The sequence below is a fragment of the Rattus rattus genome, chromosome 3 (assembly GCF_011064425.1).
Source record: "Rattus rattus isolate New Zealand chromosome 3, Rrattus_CSIRO_v1, whole genome shotgun sequence".
Taxonomy (NCBI): Eukaryota; Metazoa; Chordata; class Mammalia; order Rodentia; family Muridae; genus Rattus; species Rattus rattus.
The window spans coordinates 196,553,279-196,567,335 of record NC_046156.1 but is presented as its reverse complement, the minus strand read 5'-3'; the positions used below and the strand labels follow the sequence as shown (position 1 = coordinate 196,567,335).

Here is a 14,057-nt window from a genome sequence, read left to right as displayed (position 1 = left end):
ACTCACTGCTGCCTCTCTGGAAGACACAGCTCACCTCAAACAGACCAAGCGCCATTATCACTGTGTGTCTGTGTGCATATATGCCATACACGTGGGTGCCCTTAGAACCCGGGGCCAACTGAATGAGTTCTAGGAACCAAATGTGTGTGCGCAGGAATATATACTAACAGCTGAGACATCCTTCTGGCCGGGCCCATTATTAACTTATTTATGTGTATGACGTTGCAAGCCTCTGTAAGGGTCAGAGGAAGAGAAGACTTGGGAGCCCCTTCTCTCTGTGGGTCTTGACTGAGCTTAAGTTGCCAGGCTTGGTGGAAATCACCTTACCCACTGAGCACTTCCCAGTTGTAAAGTATGCCACTAAGACTGGTATGGTGGCTCCTCGGGTGCCCGCGTTCACCCCCAGAACCTCCATGTGTGAAAGGAGAGGACTCCAACCCTGTCCATAGACATGTCCACAAGCAGTATGGTATGAATAAACACACACACACACAAATACACACACACACACACACACACACACACACACACACACACATCCATTCATTCATTCATCCCCTCTCCCCTCCTCTCCCCCTAAGTATCTATAATGACGAAGAGCCAAACAAAGAAAACAAATTAACAATCCAAGAAAACAAAGTATGGGAAAGTTCTTATAGATTTTTGTTCTTATAGATTTTTCCATAAGGCTGAAATTATTTCAAAGTAAAAGTTAAAAAGCAAAAAGGTGGGGATGAGTTAAAAAACAAACCTTGACACTGGATGTAGATAAATTCCTTACTTTCTACTTTAACAAGTCATGATGTTCAACTATTTTAAACTATATTCCTTTCCTTTTAATAAGCTACTTTGTTCTATATTCAAAACCCAAGTACTTTCCTATTCAAGGAACTTTTAAAAACAGTATTAATGCCAGGTTTGGGCCAGAGACTAAACTGGTGGTGAAGGACACCACCCAGATCTGGTTCCAATCTCTCTCACAGCACCTGTCACACCAGATAGCCACTGAGCACCAAACTTCAATTATTCACGCTTCCCAGTGCCTCAGTGTAGGCATGTAGATGATATCTCAGCAAACATGTATTCTGTAAACGAAATCTAAACACTTGGAGCTACGATGCAAGAAATTAATTTCTCAAGCTTTTATCACAAAGCTGGGTAACACTTGTATTTCTATGACAGTGTTTTTCAACCTGTCACTCAAAACCCCTCTCACAGGGGACACATATTAGATATCCTGCCTATTAGATATGTACATTATGTTGCATAAAAGTAGCAAAATTAGTTATGAAGTTGCAGGGAATTTAGTATTTTGGAGTCACCACAACATGAGGAACTATATTGAAGGGGGTCAGCATTGAACAACAAAGGTTGAAAACCTTTGTTCTTATGGCCTTGGAGGTCAAGAGACCAAAAACACACCAAAAGTTCTGTCATGCTCCTGTTTTTGTTTTTGAGACTGGTTTTTACAGAGCCAAAGCTGGCCCCAAGCTCCTGGGCTCCAGAGATCTTCTTCCCTCAGCACAGGCAAGGGTCATCACACCTTGCCCACAGTCCATTCCTACCAAGGTAAAACTAGGACCACAGAGGGGAGGAGCTGGCTCAGGAGCTGGCAGCAAGCAGAAAGAGGGCTGACCAAAGAGCACTTGGGAATCAGTGATGAAGCTGATTAAATAAACCTACATGTATTTGAGAATTTTCGTTTGTTTTAAACACAAGGTCTCACTATGTGGAGCAGGGAGGCTTGGAATTCACAGGTCTGTTTACATCTCCCTCTCAAGTGCTGGGATCAAATATGTTGTTTTGTTTTTTGAGACAAGGTCTTGCTATGTAACTCGGGCTAACCTAGTTCTTGTTATATAACCCACATTGACCCCAAATTTGAGTCTCCCGCCTCTAACTCCTGACAGTGGGGACTGTAAGTGGGAGCCTCCACACAGGCTGGATGTGTATTATCGAAGGCCTGGAGAACTGGAAGGTAATCAGAGAAAGGAGAGCCACATCACTCGGTACTGCACCCGACATCGTTTTACCTCTGGCACATGAAGCATGGGCACAACGCTGCCTTCAGGGCTTTCTCTGAGGGCTTCTTCAGCAACACTGTCACCAAGACTCTGACCTGACTCAAGTGTGTGCTGCCCTATCTCAGACGAAGCAACTGCAGCGCCCAACGTTTGAAGCCCTTGCAAGTCGTCCTTGTGCTCTTCAGTTCTGAAACAGTTTCATACATTATTACATTTACATCAGTCAGCCAAGCACAGGATTATTTCTAGGACCAAGTATTACCATTTAATGTAATGTTTTCAACTTTAAAAATGTTGACTACAATGGAATTAATTGTGTGGCGAGAGCTAAGATACAACATAAGATGAATGCCAGCATCGTCTCCCTCCTTTACCTTGCAGGTAGGATTGCTTCTTGAGAAACCCTGGCCCCTTCCACACCATGAATGCACAGCAGCTGCTCCTGTTCCGTGGTCTCTGCTGCTGGAACTGGCTCAAGGCTTTTATCTTCTAATTCTACAGCTGTGGAATCATTTTCCTCCGTTTCTTTGAGGGGGCAGGGAGAAAAATACACTTAAGATATAGTTCAAAATAGTACAGCTAAATCTCTATATTAGAAACATTCTCTCTTAAAAAACAAATTTGCTGACCCCTCCAAGATTCTCATACTCCAAAAGTCAGCTAATACACATGCCGGAAGAACGGGGTTTGCCAAGGTTTTGAAAAGTAAAACAGAAAAATGAAACCTGCACTGCATGTATTTTCCTCTCGGGTGCCAAAGCACGGCTTCCCTGCTTGTGGTAACAGTTCTATAGCACCATAATTAGCATCATAATTAAAAGTAATACTACAATTAAGGGCTGGCAAGACGGCTCATCTGCTAGCTAACAGTGACCACCACCAAGACTGAGTTCAATCCTCAGAACCCACACATGAAAGGAGAAAACTGACTCCCACAAGTTGTCATCTGATAGTCTCACATCCTCTGTGACATATGCACACCTACCTATACACACAAATAGACACAGGTACACACTCAAGACACACTCACACAGGCACACGTGCACATGGGCACAACACACACACTCGTACATACACATGCAACAATACACAATTTAAAAACTACAAGCCCACACCCAAAAGAGGATTAGAAGTGAGTGCAAAAGGATCTGTCTAATAACTGCACTACACTGGATGTCCTGGAGAGGTGTAATTTATGTGGCAGGAGAGGCAGCTCGGTGGATAACAGCATAAGGGGTGCCCTAAAGTCTGACCTCTTGGGTCAACCTCTGGGTCTAACACTGTGAAAGATCGGACTCCAACAAGTTATTCAGTAGCCTCCTCACACATGCACCATGTTAAGTGTACGGTTACAGGAGACACACACATGTATCCACACACAAACACACAGATGCACAGATACACAGATACACAGATACACAGACAGACAGACAGACAGACAGACAGACAGACAGACACACACACACACACACACACACACACACACACACACACACGGTAAGGGCAATAAAATTTTAAATGATATCACATATAGGGGAAGGAAAATACTTGTAAAGATAAGGAATGATGTGAACCCAAGCAGAGGGGTGGGGCAAATTGACAGAGACCACATATGTACTTCTGACTACTGCTCCAGCCAGTTAAGTGAATTAGCTACCTGCATACAGCGTCAGACATTACTGGCTGAAGGGAAATCTCAGATACTAGGAACCCATATTTGGGGGGAAGGGTGCTAATATCCAGATGTTCTGAGCATGAATTCAATAGTCTAGGAAGGCTATAGCTTTTGCTGCTTTTCCTAAGGATCAGTCCTTTGGCGTGAAGGTACAAGTTAATGTATGCATCACAATATATTAAGGCCATTTAAAAAATGAGAGAGCTCAGGTAGTTAAGAACACTTGCAGATCAGGCAGAAGACCAAAATTTGAGTTCAACTCCTGCATTTGTTATTCAAACTCCAGGGGAAACTGGCACACCCTTCTGGCTTCTACAGGCACCAATCGAAATACAGTGCACAGACACACATGCAGGCATAACACTCAAATAGGTAAGATAAAATGAAATAAAATAAGGAACAAACAAACAATCAAAGAAGCTACTGTGCAAGTGCAGTGATCTGTGATCTGAATTCAATCCTTGGAGTCCATGGTAGGAGGAGAAAACCAGAACCTGCCCTCTGATCCCCATATGTATTTAGTGGCCCACATGACCTCACATACACACACAGAAAGCTAAAAAAAAAAAAAAAAAAAAGACATGTGTCACTAGTCAAATTTACAATGAAACCCTGCTTCACATCAAAACAGTAATAAAAAGATAATACTGGGGGTTGGGGATTTAGCTCAGTGGTAGAGCGCTTGCCTAGCAAGCGCAAGGCCCTGGGTTCAGTCCTCATGATAATACTGTCCAATGATAATACTGTCTTGGAGGGCTGTGAATGTGATATACTTTTAGTGTCTGTTTACCAGGTTTGAGCCCCTGAGTTCAAATTCCAGCACCACTAAAAAAAAGTTAGGTTTCTAGGTGGGGACAGAAAGTAAAATTCTTTGCTTCTAGGAAACTGAAATAGGAAGATTCCAAGTTCAAAGCCAGCCTAAACTACACAGTGAAGTTCCTAGTCAGTTTTGAATGCTTAGTGAAATCCTATCTTATGTATGTGAGACAGACATCAGACAAACTCTCATAGATTACTAATTAAAAATATAGTCATGGGCTGGAGAGATGGCTCAGTGGTCCTGAGTTCAATTCTCAGCAACCACATGGTGGTGGCTCACAACCATCTGTAATGGGATCCGATGCCCTCTTCTGGTGTGTCTGAAGACAGCTACAGTGTGCTCATATACATAAAATAAATAAATAATATATATACATATATACGTATATACATACATACATGCAACTTTTTTTTTTAATATAACTGCCACATAACATAAAAACTGCCAGGTAAATAACTGGGTATCGTCTTGAAAACAATTTAATAATTACTCCAAAGATGAAGCTCAGTGACAGAGTGTGTGCTCAACATGTGTGAAAGCCAGAATTCAACCCCAGCATGGGGGAGGGGAGGGCAAAATAGAAATACTGCATGACCCTAAGATTCTACTTTGTATGTACAAACCCAAGAGAAATAAGAACATATGTCCACATGAAAGTTCATAGCAGCATTATTCATGACAGAAAAGGCAGATACATCCCACATGCTTATCGACACATAATAAACAAGATGTGGTATAATTATTCAGAGAAGTATTATTTGGCAATAAAAAAAAAAAAAAAAAAAAAAAGCCAGGCCCAGTGAGTAAAGGCTCCGTCCAAGAAAATGTGGCAGCCTATATGGTGTGAGGAGAGAGGCAACCCCACAAGGCACATGTGCAATCCCACTCTACACATACACATGACTAACTTTTTAAAAAATACTTTATACATGCTACCACATAAATGAATCCTGAAAACATGATGGGAAGTGAAAAACACCAGACTGAACTATACACTGTATGTTTCCACTTACGTGGCACGAGTAAGCAAATGTACAAAGACAAATTGAAATTAGTGGTTGCTGAGGGCTGGAGAGAAGCTGCTGACTGTGATAATTATACAATTTGATGAACAGAACACCACTGAACTGCAAACTTTAAATAGGTAAATTGTACCATATGTGAATCATGTCTCAATAAACAAACACAATACTGTTTGTTTAGACAACCTCTACCTCCATAGTGCTGTGTGAATCAGTGTTCTCGCCACCCCTCAGAACATACATGTGAACAAAATATCAGCACATACAAAATAAATTTATAACGATTTATCATTACAAGAGTTGCATTGCCACCGTGAGCATGTGAGGGTCAGAGAGCAACTTGGTGGGGTCAGTCCTCTCTTCTACCTTTATTTAGGGTTAGAGATCAAACTCAGGTGCATAGACTTGTGTGACAAGTGCCTTTACCCATCGAGCCACCTTGCAATGTCAATGAAATCTTGTAAGAGAAGAATGAAACTCACCTCTCTGAATTCCCACTTCCGTCCCTTTAGTCATGCAAAGACTGGCAACTTCCTGATGACCATCAGGCTCACTGGTCTCTAAAATTCTCTCAGAATCTGCTCCTGGTGTAACAACCATACTCTCCATTCTCAAGGGGGTACTCACTGTACAAGCTGTGTCCCTAGAAGGAAAAAGATGAGCATGTCTAGTACTGATACAGTTAACACAACGCCATCCAGATACCACACATGTAAGTCATTGCTTGCTTCTCTGTCTGCTTTGACAAAGTATCAATATGACATGAGGCTCCCCTAAAACTCAAATCACCTCTTGCTTCAGCCTCCAGAAGGTATGTAGCACCACACCTGGCAAAAGGCCATTTCTGAATATTAAAATTAAAAAGTGGTTAAGTTTGCTAAGAGCCATCAGAAGAAAATGGAGACCAACATGTCTGTAAAACATTTATATAAGCCTATGTCACTTAAGCTTCAAAGACACAGAAAACACGCTGCTGTGGTTTTCCATGTAAACTGATAAACCGGCATCAGTGTCGGATAATCCTCAGTTTAACCTGTGGGAAGTCAGCACTGTCTGTATGTCTGTATGTCTGTATGTCTGTATGTCTGTATGCATGCACTGCTAGACGCTGCAGCGACACTGCTGGGCCTCACTACTTGCTGAGTGAATGTCAGGACAACCTGGTTGACAGAGGCTCCTCCATTGCTTCTTCTAGCACGGCAGCTTCTCTGTTGCTTTGTTCCTTCAGTACAATCTTGTTGTCTTCAAATGATGCATGCGACATACTAATGACAGGTGAGCACACCTCCTGATAGTCATGAACAGTTTTTTGATTTACATTATCTGGGCTAAAAGGAACATGATTCTTATCCTTTGAATGAACATCAGGAAATACACATACTCCTACTGTAGAAAGAAATAGGAAATTAAAATTGATCCAATATTAATAGCTACTTGAATAAAATTCCTCAACATTCAATAACTGTCTAATTTAATTTCACTGTTAAAATTTGTTCTATTAGATCCAAATTTAATTTCATTACTTCACATTTCATTCAAGAATTTGATTTGTAAAAAGCTTAATTATTATCTCTAAATTTTTGGGGTACTCTAAGTTAAAGCAAGTCTTTTTGTTATTTTCAGTAACAATGTAACTAAATGGTTTCAAACAGGGTATCTTCATTTACTAGCTTTTGAAAACTGTACTCTAAATACTAGAAATTTGTACCAGTGCCACTAAAATATTCTACCTAAGACAGAAGCCCTGCCTGGAACACAAATCAGACACTCCTCTGAAAGACGCTCAGTGATGAACTTACAAGTCATACAGTGAAAGTGAGTGAATGGCAGATCAACCATTACCAGTCAAAACAACTGCCTATAATCTAACTAGCTATGGTTAAAGATAAGGAACAAATGTGTCAGCTTTTGGGATCAGAGATTTAGCTCAGTTATAGAGCACTTGCCTAGCAAGCAAGGCCCTGGGTTCAATATACCACAAAAACACAAATTAAAACAACTATATAGTTTTATGCTGGATTACTGTGTTTAAGATTTAAGCTGGCACTTCCTTTGGCTTCTTCCACTACTGTGGAATGAATCATCTCAGTAACTAGTTGGCCCTTTACAGATCTCTATCAGTTATGATCATCACCTCAAGCAGGAGAGTCCTTTTGCTGAAGAAATATCTATAAAGTAACCAGTGGTCAATGACCCACAATATCCAATATTTATGATGGTACACAGGTTGAGGATTTGCCAGGTAACTATTCTATGAACACAATTTACCCCGCACTCCCCAGCTCTTTTACCATCTGACAAGCTTGGCTGGCCTGGAATTCACTATGTAGACCAGGCTGGATGCAAACTCACAGGGATCTGCCTACTTCTGCTTCCCAATGGCTGGAGACTAAAGGCCATCTAGTCCAGCCAAATTATTCTTGGGTTTTTTGTTTTTTTTTTTTTTTTTTTTTTCTTTTTTTTGGAGCTGGGGACCAAACCAGGGCCTATGCCTTCCCTAGGCAAGCGCTCTACCACTGAGCTAAATCCCCAACCCTTTTCTTGTATTTTTTAGTTATGAGCTTAGCTATATTTTAACAGTTGAAGCATCTTTCCAGCCCCAAACTATTCTTACTAAGCCAACGGAATCCTTTCAAAATTGTTGTCACTCTACTGGAAGAGACTAAGTAAAATAATGAATGATAATCCAATCTCTTTCTGTGAAAAACACCAGTGACAATTTCTAAGGTGAAAACTCTTACTATAAGATGGAGGCTACTCAGCGTGTAGGCGTGCCGTGCTAACACATTTTTAAAGGTCTTTCTCTGGGTAGGATTTATTTCCAGTCTTACCATCACCCTGTCCAGGAATGATCTCTGACTGCAGTACTATATCTCCCATTGTAAGTAAAGTTATGGCGGCTTCAGTGCTTCCATCATTGGGACCTTGAGGAAACACACCAACATTAAAACATGAAAATGAATCTAAACATCTCCTCCCTTAGGAAGACTTTATGCTCAGATATGTGTCTTCTGGTAAACAGGTGTGACAGCCTTCATACCACTATCCGAGGGCTCGAGTCACAATCTGTTTATGTCATAGGCTACATTTTATAGCTCATCGAGGTGACTTGCTCACTGAAAACACTCCCCACACAATAACTGTGCAGCTCCAGGGGCATCTCACTACTTCCTTACTTGACACTGATTCTACACTCCCCTTCTAAAGTTAGGCTCTGAGAAGCTCAGGTTCCTATCAACAGAACAGATTAATGTCTTTGTTCTACACTTTAGCAGACTGTCCCATTTACCTATCATCATTGCTCATCATTACAATACAGTTAACCAAATAGTCTTAATCAATTCTTTGTTAACAGTTACCTGGTTCTTCTTGGGGCTGTTCACCTATGACCATTTCCTAAAAGAAGGAAAAAGAGGTTCAGTGTTTCCATCAAACAAATATTCTGGTTTTATTGTTTTTAAGCATCATGTTTTACAAGTGTTTCTGTGTTTTTAGTTATGATAGTAAATCTTTTCTTAATTTATGTTTCTCCGTAAAGGCTCACACATAAGAACAGAAATAATAACTTACAGACCAAATTCTTTTGTATCTCACTCCTGATTTACAGTCTCCTATTCTTAGTTACAATCCTTCATCTCTAGTCAAATCTGCTTCCAGTCCTAGAGGACAGGGACTTTCTACAGTGCGTGGGTAAAATATAACAACTGCTAGTAAATGCTGATGGGCAGGAGACAGCTGTGCAGAAAGGAGTGCAGGGAGCTCCACAGACCTGCTGCTGTCCAGCACTCTGTCAAACGTGACCAGAATTGGTTATAAGAGCAAAAACAAATGAGAAGCAGCTCTTCAACTGATCCATATGAAACCGGTAACTACAACAGCATTTGTGAAACAGAACTGCTCAAAACTACACAACAAAGTCTAAAACCCTTTCCTGAGACACATGACAAATCAGCACAGAAGGGCTTCCTCAGCCTGAGAGAGACATCTTAGAAAACCCACAACTACCACTATACTTACTGACACAAGATCAACTGCTTTCCCACTAAGACTATGACCAAATCAAGAATGCCCACTTGTAAGCCGGGCAGTGGTGGTGCACATTTTTAATTCCAGCACTCAGAAGGAGAAGCAGGCAGATCTCTGAGTTTGAGGCTAGCCTGGTCTACAGAATGAGTTCCACAACAGCCAGAGTTACACAAAATAAACTCTGTCTTGGGGGGGAAAAAGTACCATGTCAAGGAACTGATTCACAACAGAGGCTCTAGCCAAGGCAATCATCTAACAAAGAAAGAAATCATACTCAAACTAGAAAGTATTATAAATTGAATTTCAATTTTCTGATACTATAAATTTATCTTCCCTGGAAAAGGTCTTTATAAATGTACTCAGTATAAAACAAAACCATAGGACTGGTCCTAATTCAATACAACAATGGCTCTAATTCAGTGTGCCAATAAAACATAAAATGATAAGAAAACTGTCATAAATCAATGGAAGCCAAGGTTGGAATGCCAAGAAATGAGGAAGCATCACCAACTTCCATAAAATCAGGAAGGGAAGGGATAGTCGCTCCCTCACATCCACTAGAAAAACCTACTAGAAGCAGTGCATATACACATATGCAGGCCAAACTCTCACACACACGAAATAAAAACAAATATAACCTTTGTTGGTGTTTTAAACCCATCTCTACTGTGGTATTTATGATAATGTAGTTAGTTTTGTATAGTTCTTGTAATTTACTTAATAAAGACTTAGGCCTCAGAATTTTGAGGTGAAAGTCTATGATGATATTGAGCTTCACCAAACAAATACAAAAATAAGCTTTACAATCAAAAGTAAAACCCTTGATAATTAACAAGTTTCACCTCTTCATAAAAACAGTTCCCCATATGAGAGGAAAAAATAAACATTATGAAAATACGCCTGCACTCTCAGGAGGTAATCGAGGGAAGGCATCATATAAACATAGACTTACAAATGAGGACGGGTACACAGCCTTCTCTGGTTGCTCGTCCCGAGCTGCTATGTCCACATGTGAAAGCTGATGGTCAACCACAGTCAAACATCCTAGGTCTGCACCGTCCATGGTGATCTCAAGCTGTCGTAAGAAGGATTGTTATTTCAATCTGACAAGTACAAACATGAAAACACCTCATTTTCTACATCGTAAGCAAAATTAAACATTAAAATGCAGAAATATGCCACAGCTATACAACTTAAAAACTGAATTACATTAATCCTTAGTGACCAGCAACTTAGCAAAGTAAAACATTACATTTCTGAGGGACCTGGGGCTTTACAACCCGTTATCAAATTCTCTATAGATAGCCTTTGAGTAGCTGGCATTTCACTTCACATTCCTCTCACTTTGTCCCAATTCTTCCAATTCCCTAACATTTATATAATGTTTTCAAAAACACAGTCATATAAGCATAGGAATACAAAGGGACAAATACTTGGTCTCTGCCCTCGACAGACCCACAATTTAATAAAAACACACGTTAACTATACACAAAACTAACTGTACACTACCATAAATATTATAGTAGATGACTTGATGTGCGTAAAAACACTAATCACTGTATCACTCCTAGTGCAACAACCCTCTCTCATCACCCAGTAATGGATTCACACACTCTTTTACAGCTGGTTAAAAGGAATACTTTTTTTTTAAGGTTTTAAATATGTGTATGGGTCAGGGAAGATGACCACATCTGTGTGCCTCTGGGGGCCAGGAGAGGTTGCTGGATCCATTTGAGCTGAAGTTATAGGGGTTTGCTGGATATGGGTGCTGGAATCTAAATTATGGTCCTCATGATTGGGTAGCAAGAACTCTTAATTGCTGAGCCATCTCTCTAGACCAAAGGAAATACAATCTAAATAGATTCTGTTTAACTGCTGAGTTAAAATTGCTATGATAGGCTGAGTATAGCCCAAAGTTCATGTTTAAGAGCACAAACTTTGATTGCCAGAAGAGGGGACAAAATAGTGCCACTGAAGAAGATGTTCTATAGAGACACATCCTGAAGCCTGATTACTAGAAGTGAATTTAACGATCAACTTGCCTTCACCCAAAGTGCTTTTGGAGAGTATATATAGAGGAGTTCCATGTGGTATTACTCATCTGCCCTTCTACAAAACTAACTTTCCCTAGTGTACACTAAAACCTACATTCAGGATACTTTGAACTTTCAGTATTACTTAGTTAATATCAAGAATTCTACTAACTCATTTACCTGTAGACATTTGACATGCTATTATTAATCCTGAATAAATTAAAGGCTGATGTTCCTTTGGACTCACAAATGTAATATTACAAATTCTAGAACAGCACCTCCTCTTGGCAGCTGTGCCATAACATATCTTGAACTGTCTCCTACATTATCACTACAGTCTAGTAAACTACTGATCCTGTTTCAAATGGCTCAGAAAGTGTTCTAAATCCCTAAACAAAACTGATCCTGAAACTCTGCTCAATCACCAGCTAAATGACTAAGACTTGAGTGAGACCAGGAAACCTTAAAGCTACGGAGTGATAACATGAGATCATAGTAAGACCACAGTAAGGCATGTTCCTCACTTCACACACACTTCATTAGAATGGCTAAGGATTTTTTTTCCTAAAACTTTTGAAATAGGGTTTCTCTGTGCAGCCCTGGCTATCCTAGAACTTGCTCTGTAGATTAGGCTGGTCTCAAACTCATAGAGACCCACCTGCCTCTGCCTCCTGAGTGCTGGGACTAAGGCTTGTGCCATCACCAAACCAAACCAAACCAAACCAAGCCAAGAATGGGGCATACTGTAGCTGTAGAATGACTATTTATCATGAGAGGCCAGGGAGTGGAAAAGAGAGAGAAGACAGAAGTGAGGACAGATGAAGAGAGGAGAAATGGATGGTGGTAAAGATAGAAATTAAAACTTTAGACAAAGGAAAATGATGTAACCAGGGTGTTTTGCTTAAAACAAACAAACAACAACAAAAATCCCTAAATACAGAATTACCAAGTATTCTAGCAAGTCCATTTCTATCTCCAGAAGAATTAGGAGCAGAGAAGCAGGGACTGGAGATCTGACTCAATTGGTAGCGATTGTGCCAACCATGTGAAAACCCCAGGTTCCACCTCCAGCACTACACACCTGTAATTCTAGAATTTGTGAGGCAGATGTAGGAGGATTAAAAAGTCAAGGTCAATCTAGGCTGTATCAGAAAAAAGAGCTCCAGTTTTAAAAGATGAGTTCTCTTGGATGGAGGGTAGTGATGAAAATGAGTAAGAAAGAGGAAGAGAGGGTGGGAGGCTGAGGACGGACACGGCTGTGGTAAAGTCCTTGCCTCACATGCATGAAGCTGTAGGCTCTATCTTCAACATTTCTTAAACCGGCTGTAGTAGCACATGACTGTAATCCCAGCCCTGGAAAGGTGGACACAGGAGGATCAGAAGTTCAAGATCATCCTGGACCACACAACACGTCTGAAGCCCAATGTGCAGTGTGATACATGAGAGCCTGCCTCAAACCAACAAACGAGAAAGAGAAGAAAAGAGGAAAGACACTGATTCTCTCCTCTTTACCAGTCAGGACATGGAAACCTATTAGAGCTAGGAGAAAACACCGGCTAGACTTTTTTCAAATTAGTCCAAAGCTAGATTTAGTAGCTTAGATACAAGCTTAGATACAATTCTATCATAGGTAACTGAGTCCCTGTGGAGTGAGGACTATGACAACGGAATGATGGTCACACAGCACTTTTGCTGTGTTCCTAAGGTATTCACTAAATCCCGAATAAATTGCTTTTGACAGTGGATGTTTCAGACTCTCACAATCACTAAGAGAAGAAACAATCATCCATTAAAGGGGGTGAAAGTGTCAAAAATTGAAAAAACAAAACAAAACACAAACTACCTCTTCCATTGTTTCCTCGATCTGAGCAGAAACTGGTTCAGGGGATCTGAGACCAACAGGTACAAACACTGGTGCTTTGTTTAATTCTTCTGGGGCAAGATGACAGGTTTCTTCCTCATAGTCAGACTCAAAATCCTCAGCATCATCTTCATCCTCTTTCTGAGAAGCCCGAAGAGTCACCAACACGGACTTGGAAGCTCTAGGTTCCTTCTTAGCAGTCTTACCTCGAATTCGTTTTGATCCGCGCCCTTTGGTCACACTTGGTTTCATCTTCCGATGCGCTCTTTTCCCACTATGATCTATCTCACACTCAGAGGCAGAAGAGAGAGTTGTTCTTCGAGGAGGAACAGTTTTGGAATAGCTTGATTCTTTCAATAGTTGTGGACGGCTGGATGTTAGCCAAAATAACAGTTATCATCATGTAAGCACCAGGATAATCTCAATAAAGCCAGACTGTTAAAAGTAAAATCTCAGTTCCAGCCACTAAATAAAGACCCTGAGCTGAGGATCTAGCTCAGTGGAAGGACGCTCACCCAGCACGGAAAGTCCTAAGTTCAACTCCCAGCAATGACAAAGATGATGACGATATACCATTTCATTTTATGAAGTTAGAA

General features: G+C 40.7%; 1 protein-coding gene across 1 annotated transcript in view; it reads right to left on the bottom strand.

The window, feature by feature from the left end:
- Positions 1–14,057, bottom strand: part of Bdp1 (B double prime 1, subunit of RNA polymerase III transcription initiation factor IIIB) — a 92,312-nt gene that overhangs the window by 20,014 nt on the left and 58,241 nt on the right. The window contains exons 25-32 of the mRNA XM_032897045.1: positions 13,444–13,831; positions 10,520–10,642; positions 8,901–8,937; positions 8,373–8,465; positions 6,702–6,927; positions 6,024–6,184; positions 2,399–2,549; positions 2,034–2,211 (exon numbers count right to left, since the gene is read on the bottom strand). Of these exons, the coding sequence (XP_032752936.1) occupies positions 2,034–2,211; positions 2,399–2,549; positions 6,024–6,184; positions 6,702–6,927; positions 8,373–8,465; positions 8,901–8,937; positions 10,520–10,642; positions 13,444–13,831 (1,357 nt within the window). The remainder of the gene's footprint in view (positions 1–2,033; positions 2,212–2,398; positions 2,550–6,023; positions 6,185–6,701; positions 6,928–8,372; positions 8,466–8,900; positions 8,938–10,519; positions 10,643–13,443; positions 13,832–14,057) is intronic.